The following is a 21,061-nucleotide window of genomic DNA, read 5'->3' as shown; positions in this document are numbered from 1 at the left end:
AAACAGCAGAAGTGTTGAGTAGAACTTAATTCTCCTCACGATCCAGTTGAACTGAAGTTGACCCTCATCAGTCTGATCAGACACTTGGGGAATCCAGATCCAGCCTTCCTCAGATGGATGATGGCCACTTCCACAGGAGTAATAGAATCCCAGAGTGGCTAAGATTGGAAAGGACCAATGTCCAATCGGAAGGGTCCAACCTCCCTGCTCAAGCAGGGCCATCCCAGAGCACATGGCACAGGATTGCATCCAGACAGTTCTGGAATATCTCCAATGAGGGAGACTCCACACCCTCTCTGGGTGATCTGTTCAGTGCAGAGTCACTACACAGTAGAGTTCTTCCTCATGTTCAAGTGGAACTTCCTGGGCATCAGTTCCTGCCTGTTGCCTCTTGTCCCATTGCTCAGCACCACCAAGCAGAGCCTGGGCCATGCCCTGACACCTCCCTGCAGATAGTTGTATACCTTGATGAGGTCCCCTCTCAGTCGTCTCTTCTCGAGGCTGAACAGGCCCAGCTCCCTCAGCCTTCCCTTGTAAGAGATGCTCCAGTCCCTTAATCATCTTCACTGCCCTCCATTGGATCCAATCCAGGAGCTCCATGTGTCTCTTGTCCTGAGGAGACCAGAATCAGATCCAGCACTCCAGATGTGCCTCACCAGGGCTGAGAAGCAGAATCACCTCCCTGACCTGCTGACAATGCTCTTCCTAATGCACCTCTGAGCCCCCAAGGCAGTGCTGGCTCATGGACAACTTGTTGGTCACCAGGATCCCCAGGTCCTTCTCAACAGTACTTCTCTCACCTGACCCTGACCTTGGCACTGCCTCAGTAAGGTTCACAGACAGACTTACACATGGAGATGTGCAACATCTTCCAACAACTGGAATTAGGGATTTACTAGTGCACATTTACTCATAGACCCAACTGCATACACAAACAATGATGCTGCAGATTTTTTCCCCTCCTGAATCACAAAATACCCAGGCAAGTTCAAGTCCCTACTCATGCACTTTTGGAGGGAGTTTGGAACAGCTCCAATAAAACAATAAAACCCTCCATAAAAACATAAATAGAAACAACCTGTTGTGTGTCACCCAGATATCACTATATATAGGGCAATCCATAAACCTACTCTGACCTTCTCAGCTTGATTTTAAAATCAAACCTACTCCTTCTTCATGCTAGTCACTCCTTCAGCTCAGCTATGTAAGTTACAACCTGTTTTCACTTACAGAGCTAAAAGTATAAAGATTTTAACTTTTGTGTGTGTGTGTGTGTATGTGTATTTTCCACCCTCCTCCCCTCCCCCTGACTTTTCCAGTGCAACTCAGACACATTCAGTTACTCAAATGCAGCTCTGCACAATTTTTGGTAAAGAGTAAGACTTCCTGTCATAGCAGACTGATAGAAGTTAAAAAAAGCAGAGGCTGTTCTATTTTATAATGTATCATTACTACTTGCATTTCAAAATTAAAACATTTTATCACAGTCTGATCCAACTTAATAAAGAAATCATAAGGCAGTGTAATATTACAAATTTATTGAGTTTCGTCAAAGTAATTTTTCAGCATTGAAAATTTCACACATATAAAACAACTTCAATGCATTAAAACCAAAGTATGGATTTTTTTTTTAAATTTAAAGGAAGTGCTGTGCTTTTTTTTTTTAAAACATCTCATGAACCAAATTCTTCAGTTATAAAGCTGGTAAAAATAAGTGATACACCACTAGAGTTCTTTTAACACATGAAATTCATCTCTTTGGGAAACAATACTTTTTAAAATTGTATCATGAAAGATACAGACCTGAAAAAGGATAAACGATCATACACAAGGCATAAACATTACACAGAGTAAGTCAGACATTTTATAAAGAGATTTGGAAAAGTACCTAAAATAGTGATATTTATTTAGTATAAAATTTCAATAATAAAATATTGCTCATAATAAATAAGAAAACATGAGTTTCATTAATACTGTTCTCCCCTTAAAGCTCTCTTGGATGTAACATAATCAGACCTGATCAAAACTCAAATTTTTATTCTTTCCTCTGTATGAAGGAGGCAGGTTTACAAGCTTCAGGTCATTCTTTGCTGGAAACAATTTTATTACAAACAAAACAGAATTCATTTCAAGGTTCATGCTTAGTTATGGGAAAAAAAAATAATAATCCCCAAGTGTGAATAAACCTTATTACAGTGGATTTTAATACCTAAAATATTTGCCCTTTTTTGTTAAAAAACAAAGTGGAATAAGACTTCTCATGGATTATGAATGCAAAGAGAAAGCTGCCCAAGTTTGCTCAAAAGCTTCTAAATACCTGTGCAGCCGTGCTTAATGGTTACCGAAGGTGTTGACGGACAGTGAGCTCTGCAGAGGGACAGAAGCTGCATCCCTTTAGATGGGGACATTGGATTTCATCCCCCCTCGGCCCATCTGCAGACACGGCAGCTTGGAGCAGTTCTTGAGCAGCTGCTCGATCGCGATGTGACGCACGTTGAGCTCAGAGGCCAGAGAGTCCTTCTCTTGGACTTGCTTCGTCAGCTCTTCGAACACATCTGCAAGAACATCATCAGGTTAATGCACCTGGTCCCTGTACTGCCACAGAGTTAAGGAGTGACAAACAACACTAGGAAAGAAGTACAGACATTTTAGTGGGCTCATGAACAAGGACATTGCTTTCTCTGCTTCCAGCACAGCTTTGTATGGATTGGAAACTGAACAGGATCACTAGGTTCCAGTCTGAGGCAACCTCAGCCAAGGTGGATCAGTTTATAGCTAAAACTTAAGCTGACTCTGGCTGCATCAGCAATAGTGTGGCCAGCAGGACCAGGGCAATGATTGTCCCTCTGTACTCAGCACTGGTGAGGCTGCACCTCAAATCCTGTGTCTACTTTTAGGCCCTGCACTCCAAGAAAGACATTGAGGTGCTCAGGCACGTCCAGAGAAGGGCAACAGAGCTGGGGAGGATCTGGAGCTCCAAGCCCTATGAAGAGCAGCTGAGGGAGCTAGGGGTGTTTAGCCTGGAGAAAAAGAGGCTCAAGTGGGACCTTTTTTCTCTCTACAACCACCTGAAAGGAGGGTTTAGCCAGGTGAGAGTCAAACTCTTCTCCCAGGTAACAAGTGACAGGACAAGGGGAAACAACCTCATGTTACACCAGGGAAAGTTTAGATTGGATATTAAGAAACATTCCTCAATGGAAAGGTTGTCTAGCACTGGAACAGGCTGCCCAGGGCAGTGGTGGAGTCACCATTCCCGGAGGTATTTAAAAGACACAGATGTGGCACTGAGGGACACAGTTTAGTGGAGGACTTGGCAGTGCTGAGTTAATGGTTGGACTCGATGATCTTAAGGGTCTTTCCCAACCTTAACGATTCTATGATTCCAGTCAAAATCTTAAAGAAAATACTGTGCCAGTCTGCAACACCAAAGCAGGTTACAAACTACAAAAAGCACCTAGAGATCTCTATTTTTCATATTTCCATGTGAAACAAAAGACTTCAGTTCAAAACTTAACTGCTAGGAAGGCAAGCAGAATTTCTTTTTTTAAACCAGACTTTTTTTATTACAACGCACCACAAACCCAACCCAAAAAGTATTGAAAAATTCTCACCCTGGATTTGCTTGAGCAGTTTTTCATTAAGTTGCTTTAACTCTCCTGGAGTCATTGTAGTCACTGCAACAATAAAATCTGTTATTACAACTATCAGAGTCACATCAACATCCCTAAGCAGCCTCCAACTTTCTCATATTTTCTCCTATTGGCATCCTAATAATCATCAGATGTGTGGTGGTAAGTCAAGAGGCAACATTATTTATCTGTCATTTGTGGAAAGTTTGAAAATTCTCTTTTTAATGTTGACACAGACAAGGATTTAATCCATAGGAAAGCCTCCTCTTCAATGTCAAAAAGGTGGCAATTCCAGCTCTCAGAAGAGTAGTGTCCAGAATTGGATCCAGTACCAGAATTGCTTGACACATTTAAATGCTTCACCTTCCTCAGACCACTAAACAGGATTTCCCCAGTGGAATCCCTGCAAACATGTCTGTTTAATTGTGGGCAAGTGGACAATTCCAAGGTCATTCCTGCTATGTTTGCAAGCCTGCAGGAAGCAGCTCCCCGAAAGAATTTTCAGCACATGGATACTTGTTTTAGTTGTCAAGTTTTGTGCTTTACGCACACAAGAATAACATATACAGTTTCCACTGAGGTACCTCAGTGACAAATGAAGAAAAATCCTGGTTTGACATCAAGATCAGCATATAAAAATAGAGGTTTCCTTCTGTGCCCCTGGTGAGAACTAAAAGATCCTCTGCATCATTCAAAAGCTCTTCTGCAGCTCAGGTTGTGTGCATTGATCATCCTCATAGAAAATACATATTAAGCCTCAAAGGAGGGAACTGTGAAAGTATTCTATACCGCCCTTGATCAACAGCAGTAAGCAGGGGAGCACTGGCCTATTTCCTAGAACTCCCTTAACCCTGCAGTGGTGGGCACATGTGGTGCCATGCCTGCTGCTGAGAAGCCCTGGCAGCACAGTGGAAAGCAACAATCCTGAACACCACAGGGGTTTACAGGACGCTCAAACAGGCTTTAAGACCTTGTAATTTTAAAATACTGGTTTTATACTTCAGCTGAGCTGTTTCTGCTGCAGCTTAGCAAAGCTCTCACTGCATACTTGAGAAAAACCTATACTGCAGCTTTATTTTTTTCCTTCAGAGATTTCCCAGTGCAAAAGGTTTCTATGTGGCAAATTTAAAGCTTAAAGTTCTGAAAAAGACGGGTTTTACCTACCCACAGGATTATTCGATTATCCTAAGCCTTCTTTTTCAAACTTTCTCACAGCTTGCAGCTGTGGGATGTTAACTTGCTGACATTACTGCCAAAGAAGCTGGCAACAGAACTCAAGACATAATCCCAGCTCAGAGTGAAACAGATTCCCCGTTCTCCTCCATCAGCCAGGTACAGTGGTGCTCCTTCAGCTATCAATGCAACTGAAAAGTCCTTCCTCACATCTTACTACCCTTTAAACTCCATGAAAACCCTGACAGAATTTATTATACTAATTGACGGCTAAAAATTTCACTGTTTTTTTCCCCTCCTTTTTACACCCAGTGGTAGGATGTTACTTCCCATTTCTTAATTATTTTCATCAACACTTTATCAGCTAGCAGACAGGCTAGTTCACACATTTTATTTGTGTGTTTTGGGACACTCACTGTTTCACGTCACATTATTCTGACACATAAGGGAAAGGGAAAAGGAACAGACCACTGAATTTAAATAAAACTTTATTCTAGCCATAGCTTGGGCAAATCTAAGAAATACTGGCCAACCTATTTACAGTTACATTAAACTTTTTTTTTTTTTTTAGTAGACAACTACATAATTACAACAGAAGTACTGCAATAAGAGGGTACCTCATTCTGGCACTATGGCTAAGTTTTTCTTTAACATATAAATTTTATATAATCATAGAGTCTCCAAATGAATGTCTTTTGAAGGTAAAGTGCATTATGCAGTCATAACAGAAGAAAAAAAACCCTGTTATTGTGCTCGAAGCAGCTTTATATCCCCCTGTCCCGAAATCAAAAATCGGAGAGAGAAATTCCAAGTCACTAACTTCAGTCAGACAACCCCATAAACCAGGTCAAGCTTTCATAATTCCTCTGTTAACTGCTGTCTTGATTTATGCAATCCCAATTTATGACTCTAGTGGACAGGTGGTCAAACAGCCCAGTGTATCTGCTTTGATTTATGGCTTTAAGGTTATTCATTCACTACAAATGCAACATGACACACTATACAGCAGTTAAGTAAGTTCCTTTTATAAAGAATGAGAAATGACTCAACTTTGCAAGGACAGATTTGTCAGTTTGTTAAAAAGATGGGAGCCTAAAGAAGCTAATTCCAACTTTTTACAGTGCCTCTTCTCACTCTGTCTTATGACATTCCAAATTCTACTATTATCTTGTTTTTCAACAGAATATTTTACTAGTGTTTTTGTTTTCTTTCTCAGGTCTTTTGAAATTTAGAAACCCTCTCCAATTACTTTCCTCATCTACAAAAGTAAGATTGGATGCACTCCAGCTTAGGACCAAATACTGTTCTAAAATAAGGATGGTAACTGCAGAGATGTGTAGGATTCTAGTCCTAACACATTTCATGCAGGCTGATTCCAGAAACACTAGAATATCCAAATTTTCCTAAAGATTTTTTCTAGTGATCTTCTTCTTCACTAACAGGAAAACTTACTTTCTGTTATTTTCCATATCACCACAGTCATCAGAAGATTGCTCAGGTCTACTGCTACAGCCCTTAACAGAACATGTTGGCACAAGGGCCTTCTCATTTTCTTGTGCTCAATAAATAGAAGAAAAAAAATTCCAGTAAAATGCACAACGAAAAGTCTGCTACTATTAAGAATGTTTCACTTTTTATGTTGTTTCACAGGTTTGCTCTGCTACCTAATCTCTAATTTCCCTGTAGCCTAGGGCAGTTCTCTCTAAAATGTATCTCAGGGCACCACACATTTAATACGAGAGAGATTTGTAGGAGCTGAGTAACCTCCACAGGCAGAGCTGTGCAACTCCCAGGAAGGACATGCTAAAGTGACTTTTTTTTTTTTTTTTGCATAAATTAGACATGTCCTGCATGACAGGAAGAGCAAAGAGGAAAATTAAAACACCAACCAAACCCTCTGCACAATTTGCTTAGCCATATAGCCTTTATCTTCACAGATTTTACCTCCTGGATTTCAGGATGAGAATCAATGCCCCGTGGGGACATTAAGTGGTCACAAAGAATGCCCTTGCTTGCCAGGCTGGGTGTAAATAGATAAATACTCACGTTCTTCCTTGCTGTATTGAGGATGCCTCCTATGAACACTGGTGAGTGAATCACCTTCAGCTTTTTCAGCTTTCTGGACTTGGTTGTGTTTAGACCACAAAACGCTGCTGCAGCAGAAGGTAGCACCGAGTCTGAAATCAGGGGATTCTCTTTGTTCCAGAAGAGTTTGTGAGCAGCTTGAGATGCCTCCAGATTTCCCATCTATCCATTTTGCAGAGTATCTAGGTACTGGGGAGTCAAACTGTGGCAGTAATTTTCTATCAGTCTGATGTCTGAAGCTAAAAAGCTGGTGTTGGGAGGTTTTTGAGCTTTCAGAATCAGAGTCCATATCCTTGTTTTGTGCATACTGTATGATCCAGTTAATCTTTTTGCTCAAGATATTTTTTACTTCTGCATATGGACTTTTAGAGAGCTTAGATCGTGGACAGTCCTGATTTGCTATTAAGTGGAATTTTTCAAAGCAGTCTCTGTGCCCCCTTAAAGATCTTGTATGCAGAAGATCCGACTTTGGTACTCCTGTAAAGACACAACAAAATACTGTGTACTCAGCTGACTTTTTAAAATCTTTACTCACAAGCAACCAAGAAAACAAAAACTTAAGTGATGCTTCCCTACTAACAGTCTTATCACTGAAGCAAACAAGGTTATCTCATAGTTTAATACTTTTGAAGTTCCACTCAGTCTCAAGTCCTTGGCACACAAAGTGTTTGGCACACCATAATCTCCGGTGCAGGACTTCAGCATGTGCCTCTTGGGTGGTAACACAGATGAAGCAAACTGCTAACTCACATTGCATCACCCCTACCCACAAGTGTAGAAGCTATAGAAGCAGCATAAACCCAACTGTGTATCAGCAAGTTCTACAGAATGATACTGAAGAGCATTTTGACAGCACTCATACATGCTCCCATCTTCTATGCATAACGTTATGAGCCATCTGCTCAAATAATACTGCAGGGTGCACGCTTGTCTCCATTCAAGTGGCCAAACATTATTCAGATTTCAGTCATAGTTTATTATTTTGCACTGGTACAAGCCTGCAGCCTGGCTAGAGAAGCAAGTTCTACTACTGTTGACACTTGCCAATGTTAAACTGTCCTGAAATTCATTTCATGTGTGCTGGTTTGGGCTGGGATAGAGTTAATTTTCATCACAGTCTAGTATGGGGCTGTGCTTTGGATTTCTGCTGAAAACAATGTTTTCATTATTGCTGAGAAGAGCTTACAGAGAGTCAAGGCCTTTTTTGCCTCTCACATCACTCTGAGTGGGATGGAGGTGCACAAGGAGTTGGGAAGGGACACAGCTGGGACAGCTGATCCCAACTGACCCAAGGGACAATCTACACCATATGGTGTCATGCTCAGCATATAAAGCAGGGGGAAGGAGGAGGAAGGGAGGACTGTTTGGAGTGATGGCATTTGTCTTCCCAAGTCACCGTCACGCGTGATGGGGCCCTGCTCTCCTGGGGATGGCTGAACACCTGTCTGCCCATGGGAAGCAGTGAATGAATTTCTATTTCTGCTTTGCTTGTGTGAGCAGCTTTTGCTTTCCCTATGAAACTGTCTTTACCTCAACCCACGAGTTGAGATTCTCTCCCCCACCCCACCGGGGGGGAGGAAGTGAGTGAGCAGTTGTGTAAGGCTGATTTGCTGGCTGGGGTTAAACCACATCATCTAAGATGGATGTTTATTCTTCTCTTTGCTTGTCGCTCCTTCAAGGACTATTCAAATAGCTACAGCAGGTAACTTAAACCTCAAAGTAACTGATAATGATTGACACTTTTAAAAAGGAACACAATCTGTGAAGATGTACAGTTGGTGAGTGAACACAGATGGTATGAGAAATAACTATTTCAGAAAGTGAATAGTACCCCAGTACAAAATTACTTTCTGCAACTTCAGTGGATATTTATTTTTCTTCAGATTCACCTACACAGTAGATTCAGAATCCACGCCCAGAGTATTGAGCAGTTTGACATTTATCTCAATACCCAGTATGTTACTTGGGAGGTTCCCAATATAATGAAAACCAATTCTGTCAAACAAGGACCTCGTAGCAAATAACAATAATATACAATGTGAACCACTGCTTGAAACTGTTCAATGCCAGAGTATTTAAACCAAAATATGATAATGTAATTTGATCTTTGAAATTAGGCAACGTCAACTAAGCTGCAGCCATTTTACCTTTCAGCACATAAAAACTATTAAATTAAAACCATGAAATGCAACAGGTAACAAAAGCTGATAACCGAGACACTAATGAGCAATTAACAGAAAGCTGTTTGTTACAATTCTCAGTTATATCTGACTTACCTTCTGAAATTCTCGAAGTAAACTTTAAGCCTCTGATCCTAAATGACTAACAAATGACACACTGCCTTTTTAAGTTATCAAATGGCACAAAATCCCAAATTACTCTCAAAACTAAGCTACAAAGGTAAAATTTTTAACACAAAACTAATGAAAACAAATCCAAGCACTTCATTTTGATCATTTCTCTGGTAACTGGTGCTTGAAGTTGGGGAGCTCAAACACTGGGATCAGCCATTATAAATTGCTGATTTTCCACTGCTTGGGCAGCTCTGAAACTCAAGTGCATTATTGTTCTGGTTGAGTTTCTAAGAGCATACACAGTTTATGGGGCAAAATGTCTAAAAGAGTGGAAAATGAAAGAGAACAGCAGTGGAATTTATTTTGTTCTTGGTAGCAGGGGAAAAAAAGGTCATGAAAACAGATGTTCCTTCAGTTCATGAGATAACTATTAGAAGAAAAAACCCCACATATTAACCAGAGGCATCTTTTCAGGAGGAAGTTCTGAAGCAAAGTACAGAGACAGAGGATGCCTTCACCAGGCACAGTCAAGATTCTCACTTTGTACCTCAGAATAGTCTTCAACCTCTTTCAGCAGACATTCACTAACTTTCCTCAAGCTCTACATGATCTACTGCCTACTTGCAATGCTATGTTCCCTCTCTATATTTACAGAGGCTTAAAAAACCCCAAATAAACATTTCTAGTGAAAACAAGGAAAGACAAGTAATTTGTTTTCATGACTTATCAGCACTATTTAAATAGAGTACGTCTGCTTAACCCAAGTAGCATGATGGAAACATTAAATCTTTAAGACATCAGGGGAGAGTAAACACTGTCAAGAGAAGTTATAAGGCAAATATATTCAGGACACTGCAAACCCTATAGATCCAGAGTGATTTGTTATTTGCTTTACCCGAGTGATTCTTCAACATTCTTCACTGCTGCTGCTGCTCATAGTGTTTTCTTTTACTTACAGAAAAACATCAGATTGGCTGAAAAGCACATTTTGCACAAACTTTCTATTCAGTAATGCTCAGGAACCCACCTAAACATTTGACTGTAAAGAATGAATGAACCCAATGTCTTCTGATCACAGGACAGAGTAAGCCTGCCTGAAGCAAGTATTTGAAGATTTGGGGAAGAAGAGGCAAGAGAACTGCAGACAGCACAGTTAGTAAATCATGGCCAAAGGCAGTTCTGCACAACCTATTTCTAGTTCACAGCTGCCAAGAGGTACCAACATCTGGTCTGTTCTTGGGAAACCACCTTTCTCCCAACTCAAAAGTCAAACATACCCACCAAGTTTTTACTTCCTTATTTTCTCCTGCACCCTCTCCTTCCTCGAAACTAGGGAAAGGACCATTGCCCTGTTTCTATTAAAAACAGGGAAAAAAAAATTAATTAAAAGTTTAATGAAGTGCTTCTAGAGCTGGTTCCAGAGGCCTAGGCTCTCACAGTCAGGAGCTCAGCCTGGCACACCTGAGGAAGCAGGTCAGGCCACATATCCACATGCACACACACCATTACTTCTGGGGCAATCACGAAAGAAACACTTGCACAATAAATGACAAAATACTGCAGTATCACTTAAACCCCGGAAATTCCTTTGAGGCTGCTTCATTATTTCAATAAGAACAAATGTTACATGTTCAATAGGACCAGAGGGTGAAACAACACAAACCAGCCAACATACCGTTTGTTACACAAAGAACAAGTGCAGAATGACTTTATGAAGCCCCATCTGAATTTTATGTCCAAGTCATAAGCTCAATGTTACTCAAGTCTTCCCTTCTGACAAATTTATCTTTTAAGAGTTCTGAACATGGCTAACTTTCCCACTCCAGAGGCGTGCTGCTCAAAGAAATCTATTTTATCAGAACTTAGTAATACTGAGCGCCTGAGATTAGCAATTATTACAGAAGAAAAAGAACACAATACTTCAAGAGTCTAATCTTTGCATTTATATGCCACATATTGGCCATAATGTCCCTATTTCTGAACACAGAGAAGGTTATTGCAAAACACTTCCAGTATACAAGAACACACACACAACCCTTCTGACCAGAATTTTTGCCCTTCCCCTTCTCTTATTCCACTGAAAAAACCCAGAAGGGTCTTATCTAAATACTCTTCAATACAGTAAGGAACTGAAAATGTGCAAAACCAAACCACTTTTGTAGAGAATTGTTAACAGATCTGCATCAGCTTTCACATAACTGGTTTGGATTTCTATTGTAACAAACACACACAGAACCCCCCCCCCCAAAATAACAGTCAATCTCTCTTTTGTCCTAAGGTGACAATTAGTGCTTTCCTACCCAGAGAACACAAATAACATCAGCCATAACCTTCTGGAAGAGCTGAGCATCGAGAGCAGCTGCTGTGCCAGCACAAACAGCAATCATGTACCAGTATTAAAGCAAGTAAGGGTACGATCTTTTGAAACAAATCCTTCTGTTGTGGGCAATACCATCAGCTTTATGAGGCAGAAAAGATGTCCATTTCTTTTTGGTAAGATTTCATACTCCACTCAGATTACTTCATATCTTTCCCTTCATCACAGCTGCAGAAAAAGCCTCCAGCAGGTAAAGTGGTGTGGATCAAGCGATGTATAAAGACGATGCAGTTTTAGAACACTCATTACTTTATTCAACACTGTACACAGAGAGATGAATAAAGCACAGTAAGACTTCTGGTACAATACAAGAAGCAATACTATAATTTTGATAAACAGCCTACTGTCAGTTCCAGGCACTTTCAGAGGGTTTCAGTTCCATCTCAACATTCCTGTTTGCCAATATCCACCTCAAACTTTCTTATTTTTTGTCTTGTTCTTCAAGTCCACAATCATATAACCATTAGCATTTCCCCCCCCCCCATATTTACAGGTATGCCTACATTTGCTCCTTGTCTTACTTTCCAAGAGCAAGATTGCAGACTATGTCCAAGTATGTCCTACTCTTCATATTTATTTTTTCACAGAAGGAAAAAAAAAAACACTCAAAAAGCAATAAAAAGCCCACAACCATCCAGAGTAGAAAAGTTTAACCTACAGGGAAAAAAAAAATCCAGCAAAATTCACTAACATCTAGAAGATCATATCTAACTAACCTAAGACAGCAAATGCTATGAGGAAACAAGTTCATGCCAGATATCATTCCTCAAATGAATGAGATTCACAGGCTGATGCCAAACCTCCAGACAAATCATAAAACAATATAAGTGCTTACTATCCATTATTTGCTTCTGATTCTAGTAGCCCATTTCTCCTAGATGAAATAAGAACATATCACTTCACTCTTCAATATTTTTGTATGTTGACTTGTACAGAACAGTACTTCCTATTTAAGTACCTAATATTTAGACAAAAAAAAATAAAATTGACAATTTCAATTTCTAAGCTTTGAAAGGCAAAGTCAACATGTGTCCTAATCCACTCCTGTGAAACAATTTTGTAAATGAATGACCAGCAATCAGGCAATTTAGTACACATTTTTGTAATTCTAGTTATTCACAACTGTAAAGTAGCAGAGAGCAGGGAGAATATTTACCATATAACCAGCTGTGTAAACATGTCTCAATAACTTCTACCCTGCTTTGAAGCATTTGTACTTGAAAGTAAATGAGTTTCTATCACATTAAAATTTTTCTGGGTTTTGGATTTTCTTTTTTTTGAGGGGAAGAAACCTACAAAGTCTTTCTTTCTGCCTATGTAACTGTTCTTCATGATAAAGATACAGAGCTAAACTGAAATGTTTGGTCACATTTATATAAAGCTGGCTAGAACAGTCATCTTATTTGGAGATTATAATAATAATCAAGTCCAATTCAAAAAGACTGTTCGTGAATACTAAGATTACTTCACATCCCTACACAAATGTTTTCATAGAAAAAGAAATCAGTGATCATTAGTGTGCTTGTTTATCTACAACACTGGATTTTTTTTTCATTTGTTTGCTATTCTCTTTTTTAAAAAAACCTTCTTATTTGGTCTTTCAGCTCCATCAGTTGGAAATAACATTAAAGAAGGCCTGCATTCCCTTCTTAGCAATTTCTAATGTAATGCTGGAAACTAATTGTTTTTGCAATGGTGAATAACCTTAGCTTGAGCAGCTGAAGTGGAAAAAAACCCCCTGAATTTAAGATGGAGTGAACTAAAATTAAAAAGAACACTTTTAGACACATGAATAGTCAATTACAAGTTTGTACTACGACATTAATTAATAGCAGCCCCTTTAGAATACTTTATGGGTATGATTTACACCAGACCACAGAGAAAGGAAAAGCAAAGCTGCCTTCTCACTATAATGCTGGTGCCCACTATACACACAGCTCCATAAATGTGTAAAGTACATGTGGTTAATAAGAACAGACAAAGGGGAGTGGCTGCACTTCATACTGCCAGCTTTGTACAGCACCAGGAACACGGGGGAAATTACCTGTTTAAGCCAGAACACTTAGAAAAGATACGCCTACAGTTTTAGCTACTTGTGGAGACTTGTCCTCATAGCCAGTGAAGAAATGCTTCTTAGGCACAATTATCCTCATCCTCAACAGTTAACTCCAGAAAGATTTGTGACAGACACTGATGCTTTTTGCCTTTAATCCCATAAGTAAGGAAGAGCCCTTGTGAAGTGCTTGTCTGTGGCTGCCCGCTTTGAGCCCCAGCTTTCACTACATGTTGTGAAATGCTGCAGCTGCTGCTCCCCTCAGCTGTCCACCTCAGCGTCCCTCTGTAAACAGGGATGTTCAGCCAGCTCGTGGAACAGCTCCTGAACATCTGCTAGTGTCCACTAGGAACATAAAAATCAGATGAGCTCAAGTTTGGTTTACCTTGTGTGCGGGGCCAAGACGTGAAGCATTTCACTGTCTGCTGCAGAAGACATTAAATGTTCATGTTTGTCTGTCTTAAGCCACTGCTGCATATTAATCTGCTCAGCAAGAGTGAAGAAAGAGGGGGGTTCTTAGAAAAGCAGATTCCAAGATACATTAAACAAAAAGCAGCCCAAGATGACCTAAGACAGCAAGTCATCCACATATAAAAATGACAAGGAGCGGGGAAAACTGATACTCTTCAGTTGTACAATTCTGCCAACACTGAAAAACAGCATCATTAGAGACATATCTCCCATACATCTGCCTGACAAGACTTAAAGCCAACTGCTATTTTTATATTGTGTATATACACAATTTCATTTGAGAGTTAAATCTTATGACTTATTAGACTGGCTAGAAGGCAAATGCCAATGCCATTCATTAACTTCCAAAGCCAGACACCTTATAAAGACTAGATATTATCTTGTTCATAAATTAAAGTTCTCTCCTTGCTCTCATATGATAAAGTCAGTACATTTCATACATCAAGTGTGCACACAAATCTCCCACTTCATTTCTACCAGCTCATTTGTATTTTAGCACATAGCAAAGACATACTATATAAGACAGAACAGAGATCCAGTTGGCCCTCTAAACGTGTTTTCAAAAATCACGTTCCTTATAAACTACTTTGCTATCTGAGAGTTTTCTTCCGTTTTAGAAAAAACAATACATTCTGATTACAGAACATGTTAAAGCTGTCCCACACTTTGTAAAAAAAAAATCAGTTAAACTGACCTAGAAGAGAGTGTAATCATGAGCCAGTATTACTGTATTCTGGATGATGCCAGGTAACATAACTGCTCAATTATCTCATTGGCATGGACAAACTTCCCAGATTTACATATAAAAAATGCAAAAATGTACTTTTAGAACTAGCCACACAGCTCCACATTACTCAGTGGTACTTGCACAGCACTTGAAAGACTAAGAATAGCATCTCCAACCATGTTTGGACTTGAATTCCTAGTTAAGAGCTTTACTGGAAACTGTAGCTAGCTTCACATGTCCATTCAAGTTTGTAGAAATGAGTCATATCCCTGGGCTGCAAACACTACCTTGAAACAAGTTCTCATCTGTCTAGTCTAAAGGACAGCGCTGGAATTTTTCATGTTTTATTGCCAAGATAATCTACTTTACTGGTTATCATTTAATTAACACTGAAAAAATAAGGATGTGTAATATTCTGGAACAGAAATGAAAACAGCATTTTCCAGTTCTTCCAACTACACCTTACGATCCATGTTATTTCAGTGAGATATTCTTCTGTAGGGTGTAAAGAGGAAAAAAGTGAAATTTGAGCGTTTACAGCTCTTAACAACCAAGCTCCTTCCTCCTAACCCTTTCTTTCTTTTCAGATGAACACAGAGAACACAGAATGAGGATATTACACAAGATTTTATAGATCTCAAAAAAAAGAAAAAAAGGCATGTGATAAGACAGATTTGTTTCTAACATCTCTGGCTCAGCCTGGAGACTGGGATGCAACTGGGATGCAAGCAGTTGAATTTGCCTCAAATGCTGAGTCTATCAGAACTTTAAAGGCCCATGGAAATGTGACTGTCTCAACATAAACCAGGGGAATAGACGCCCGGTACTAACACTACATGTTATATTACAAGACCTGTGAGAGGAACTGTCATTTACTATTCAGCTGTTTAACTCTAAACAGAGATGGAAGCAAGCCAGTGTGCCTGTCAGCCAGCATTCCCCAAGATGTTATTGTAGTTAGCAGCACCAGATAAGCAAAAGAGTGAAAAACAGCTCAAACAATCATGTTTTCCACTTCTATTACAGTCTGTCTCCATTACAGCCCTTGAATGTGAGGAAACTCAGATTTTTAAATAATTCTGCATTAAGAAATACCAGTATAAACCCAGTTTAGACAGACACATTATGACAAAAACCTGAACACCTCTAAGCAGCACCATGGGCAGCACAACCACTGCCTCTGTGTGCGCTGTGAGACACGGGACAGATGGTCATGTACAATCACGGAATGGTTTGGGTTGGAAGGGACCTTAAAAGACCAACTCCCTTGGAAAACTGGAAACCCTACAACTGGAGTTTCATAGCAGCTTGTAGGGACACCATATTCAGGCAGAGGAGGTTGCTTTGTTGATATATCCATTTACAGACAGTTCTTATACATACACACGCATATATTTTTGAGTGTCCATGTATTCCCCCCCTACTCTCCAGGTACAACTGCAGATCTGTTAGTATTCTGTCTTTACCAGAGTTCAGTTAATAATTTTCTCATATTCTAATGAAATTAAAATGAAGAACTTTGTCCCAACTAACACACAACACATGATTTCCTGGTTTATGCAAACTAGTTACAAATGAATTCAAAACATTTCCTGTTTCAATCCACTGATTACTACTGTATTACTACACCTACTTGTAAAAACAAACAATACACAATCTCTGGTGTTCACTTCACCTGCACAAGGCAAGCAAAAGCCAACCTCAAACTCCAGCAGATCCACACCACCAGGATATTCTAAGCCCCCTCTGGAAATTTAAAGACACCACACAGAATCAGCTCCACTTCTCAAAACGTTTAGAATTTCACATGTAAGTACTTTGCATATTTTAAACTTTAAGAAGCACATTAGTATTCTGCTGTGTTAAATCACCTGACAATGATCCTCCAGACACAAAAGCTACTTTGGCAATAGAAGTATTTATGTGTGGCTTAGTCCACTTGGCTTCCCTGAGCATAAATCCTCAAATTCAGTGAGCTGGATGAGCCAGTGCAACAGGTTAAAAATACTGTCCTTTCCAGAGAAAACACTTCCACCACCTCTTTTAGACTGAAAATCAGCACTCCTGAACTCTCCTGGGAATGTTGCTCTTTCCTTGTTCAAAGAAGGTTGATGACATATAAAAGAGGAAAGTTTAAATCTGCATCTTGGCTTTAGTTATTTCTTATGCCCATGTTCCTTTTTCTTCTCCCTTTGCTACCACTCTGTCAGCTTTAGAGAAACAGATCCTATAATCCTTATACATCCCTCCTGAATAAATTCTGGGACAGACACCACAGCTTATCTCCAAATTGCTCTCAAACCAGCAGTTTCTGTGAATTACCTGAACTTAGTAGGAAGTATAATCACAGTTTAGGCTAAGCTATCATTTTAATTCAGTAAAAGACTAAAAATCTAATACTAAAAAAGTCATGATGAAGACCTGATATCTGATAAAAAACATAAAGGTTTTATTACACAGTAACTGACTTCCTCATTCAGAAACTCAGCAGTTACTCAGTTAAGACAGACCACAGATCAGGCTTCCTGTACAGCAGTATTCTCTATAAAGGACTAGAAGAGCAACTTGATTTTTTTCCCCCCAATTATGTATCATTACAAAGCTAATAAACATAATAAAGGTTACAAACGAACACCCCAAAGTCAGGAAGGTAAAGGCTGAGCCATGTCACAACACTGACACAGGAAGAAGTCTGTTGAGTCATTATTACAGATGGGGATGGTCTCCCAGTCACTCACTTCTAATTACTCCCCTTACTGACCCAAGACAATCATCACCACTGAGACACAAGCAAACCTGCACAGCTGTTGAACCCACAGATGCCAGAAGACACAAAGACCCACCAGCACAAAATGACACTGTAAATAAGTGCAGCTAAGTAAACTACATTTTTGTAGTGTTTTTTTCATATAAATTTGTGAAAGGCCACTTCAGAGGGGGTTCAGCCCTGGGTTGGATCAGTTCTGAGCACATGGATTTGCTGTATCCAGCTTTAAGCAATCAGATGCTGACATGAAGGGAAACAGAACTGTTCTCATCACTTTTGCTAGAGGACTAGAATATGACGCCCTTCTAAAAAAGGAAATTGGGAAACCTTTATATGCAGACTCATGAATCAGAATTATTTAGGTTGGAAAAGACCTTTAGGATCATTGAGTCCAACTGGAAACCTAACACTGCCTAAGGCCACTGCTTGCCCTTGCATTACACACCTCTAGTGCTCCCCCTCCTATCCTGACCCCTGACTCCTAGTGCTGACTGCATGGTCAGGGAAGATGGAAGAGGTGCTACACATTCCCATTAAATCAGACAGCACTTAACACATGGAAGTTAACAGGGTGCTGCAAACAGTGGGAGTGCTCAAGCATCCTGCAAGATGCTGAGCTGTGACTAATAGCCTGCCTGCTCTGCTATTTCCTGCTTCTCCAAGGGAGCAGTTCCACATGGACATCCACATCAAAAATGAGCAAGCCTGTCCTAGCTGCTGCATGAATATCTTTTTAGAATAGCCTATTTCGCTTCCTGAATTACTTAACTATATATGTACAGGTTTTAATTGCTTAGAATTTTAAATATGATGTTAAATAAAAAGGCAAGCTATTAGTGACAATGACATTTGTAAGTGTGGGATAACACATCTACAGAGCTGATGCAACATACAGCTGATTCTGTTCAACGGGAGCTATGTTATAATGCATCTGAACTTCATTAAAACATAAGCAGGAGGTCACTATGAAAACATCCAGCACAGCATTCTGCATTAGTGAATTATCCATTTCATGCTGTACCCAGGGCTGTTAGTTTAGATGCCAAAAGACTGTTAGTTTAGATGTATCAAAATCAGCCTTTGTCACAAGAAAACACAGGAATGCAGAGATATGTCAAAAGTAGGAAAATGTGACTGCAGGTATGGTAAAGAGCAGGCTCATGCAGTAGTTCAGCTAAAAAGGTTTATAATGATTCTTCATAAAGTCACTGACACAGCCTCTGTCACCTTTAAGCCTCCTGTTCCTATAAGCAGTGCCAGTACATCTTTTTAAAGTGGCACACAGGAGACAGATTATCAGAAATTGAGGTATTTTGATGTTACAATGATCAAAAATATGTATACTTTTCTTTCGCTATGCAAAATAAAAGATTAGGAATATAGTGGTCCATGTAATTTCAGGGAAGCTTTCATCAATATTCTGTTCAAGTAGTGTCCTTTCAAAATTAACTGAAAATGTAGAAGATTATGTAAAGTAGTCTGCTGCACAGATTAATTCTTTCCTATTTCAAGGCTATTGAGAGGCGAAAAAAAAGAGCTGTTCCCCCTAAAACACATGATAATTTTGTAAAGTCACAGTCATAATAAGTAACTTCAACAAATCCACAGCTTATCTCAACCAACAGAGTACAGGAACCATCCAGCAATTTTTTTAATGTGTTCTGTTTCATCTCTTTCAGCACTTTTCAAAGCTTCAGAATGTAGTGGAAGTACCTAATTCTCATTGTGTTAATATGTTTTTAAAGCCTACAGAGAGAAACATCTTCACTCCATATTGAGCACTCTAAACCTAACATTTTAAAAGAAAGAAAACTCAGACTGACAGGTTGTGTTAGGTTAGGACAGCTGCTCTTTAGTTTTCACAGAAAGTGCAAATACACAAGCATGTCTCTTCTAAACAAAAACAGAAAGCATTCTAATTATTACTTAAGTACCAAAGTATTGTTCAGATTAAAATACACTGCCTCTTCTAGCAACAAAAATCTACTGTCATCAAGAAATGGGACTAATCACATGATACTGTTGAGATCTTCATATTCAATTGCCCCACACCCACATAAATCACTTTAGGTAGTCACATCCACATACAACTGGCAAAGGCCACTCTGTGTAACTGGAACCAATTACTTTGTTGCCCCAAAGTCAAGCAAAAAAACCATAAATCCTTATTTGATTTAAAAAAAGGGAAACAGGTAATCTACTGTTCATTCATGCATGAAGAGCAACAAAATGGGTAAAGTTTTTAGCAAAACAAGGTTTCAAATTCTAAAAACACTAATCTAAAACCAAAATGGTTTTACACTATTAGTCTTTTAAAACACAGACGACAAAATTCCTACTTTACAATCTGCAGACTTTAGGAAGCTTTGACAATGAGCCCAGTTCTATCATATTACGCATATTATCACACATCTTATGAAAGCAAAAGGAAATGATACTCTTAGTAATTCTAATGAAAGTGAAACACTGATCTGCTTGCAAACTATTATGCTTTAAAACTTGCAGCTTAAGCTAATTTTATACATAGACATGTTCTAACTACTGAACAACACCCCTGAATAAAGGTCGGAAATTTAACATTTGAGATCTAATACCAGATGAAGACATTAACACCAGGGCATTTCAGAGGCTCTGGGAAGGGGTGCTCATCTCCACATCAGGAGGAGCAGGCAGGGCACCCACCTTTAGAGGAGATGAGCGAGAAAACAAACTAGTTTGGCCAGCAGGAAAACTTTCTACAGGTACGCGTTTTCAGAGTTAAGACTCGACGAGAGCTTTCAGCCGAGCTCCGCCGGCGCTCAGCCCCGCGCCAGGCGCAAGGGCCGGGAACGGCACCGGGAATGGCACAGGGGGACCCCCTTTAACTCCTCACCTTCGATGTTGAGCTCGAAGCAGACGTGGCAGAAGGAGAGCGTCTCCTTCTCGGTGCCCAGCTTGCACACACTGCACACGTTGTCATCGTCCAGGTCGATGCTCACGAACTGCTCCTCGTTCATAGTGCCCTGCGGAGGGGGCGGCAAAGGACGGCATCGTTATCCCGGGAGCTCCCCCCGGGGATCAGCCCCCGCCGGAGCCCCCGGGTGGAGCGAGGGCGGCAGAGTCCCGGGAAAGTTTTCCCTTCGGAGAAACTGAGGCCAGGCCGCACAGCACGGACCGAGACTTCTCCCTCCTTTCCCCCGGGGACTGCCCCGTCCCGTCCCGCTCCCACGTAGCTCCACCATCAGCTCCACCATCGCTGCCCACTCCGTCCCTCCCTCCCTCCCTCCCACGGTGCGGACGCCCCGTCACCGCCATCCCCGCGGCAGCCCTGGCTGTACCCTATCCCGTGTCCCGGGCCCTACCCCCAATCCTACCCCTCTCCCGACCCCCGGCTCCGTGCCCGCTCACCGCCCCCGCCCCGGCCACGCTCCGCTTTGTCCGCCCGCGCCGCCGCCGCCGCCGCTCCGGGCGCCGGGCACCGCCCGCCGCTTCCGGCCGCCACCACG

At 40.5% G+C, this 21,061-nt stretch overlaps 1 protein-coding gene across 3 annotated transcripts; it reads right to left on the bottom strand.

Moving 5' to 3' along the window:
* Nucleotides 1-1,523: 1,523 nt before the first annotated feature.
* Nucleotides 1,524-21,008, bottom strand: CUNH21orf91 (chromosome unknown C21orf91 homolog). Of its 3 annotated transcripts, none has more exons than XM_027648758.1 (5): nucleotides 20,964-21,008; nucleotides 20,449-20,578; nucleotides 6,849-7,364; nucleotides 3,612-3,674; nucleotides 1,524-2,555 (listed from the first exon to the last, which is right to left on the bottom strand). In XM_027648758.1, exons 2-5 carry the CDS (start codon nucleotides 20,570-20,572, stop codon nucleotides 2,395-2,397), a joined length of 864 nt encoding a protein of 287 aa, XP_027504559.1. In that variant the 5' UTR covers nucleotides 20,573-20,578; nucleotides 20,964-21,008; the 3' UTR covers nucleotides 1,524-2,394. The 3 variants fall into 3 exon arrangements, with proteins under 3 accessions (XP_027504559.1, XP_027504560.1, XP_027504562.1); XM_027648759.1 differs by lacking the exon at nucleotides 20,964-21,008 and adding an exon at nucleotides 20,930-20,950; XM_027648761.1 differs by lacking the exon at nucleotides 3,612-3,674.
* Nucleotides 21,009-21,061: the final 53 nt, after the last annotated feature.

The sequence above is a fragment of the Corapipo altera genome, unplaced genomic scaffold, assembly GCF_003945725.1.
Source record: "Corapipo altera isolate COAL_440 unplaced genomic scaffold, ASM394572v1 58, whole genome shotgun sequence".
Classification (NCBI taxonomy): Eukaryota; Metazoa; Chordata; class Aves; order Passeriformes; family Pipridae; genus Corapipo; species Corapipo altera.
The sequence above is the reverse complement of the archived record's forward strand: the minus strand, read 5'-3'. Positions and strand labels throughout refer to the sequence as shown.

Bases quoted from the DNA above. Each gene is read 5' to 3' on its own strand.
- CUNH21orf91 (XM_027648758.1), bottom strand. From the start codon at position 20,572: ATGAACGAGGAGCAGTTCGTGAGCATCGACCTGGACGATGACAACGTG. The intron at 3,675-6,848 runs GTGAGTATTTAT...TTATTGTTGCAG, and splicing joins TCAATACAGCAAGGAAGAAC to TGACTACAATGACTCCAGGA. The intron at 2,556-3,611 runs GTGAGAATTTTT...ATGTTCTTGCAG, and splicing joins ACTGCTCAAGCAAATCCAGG to ATGTGTTCGAAGAGCTGACG.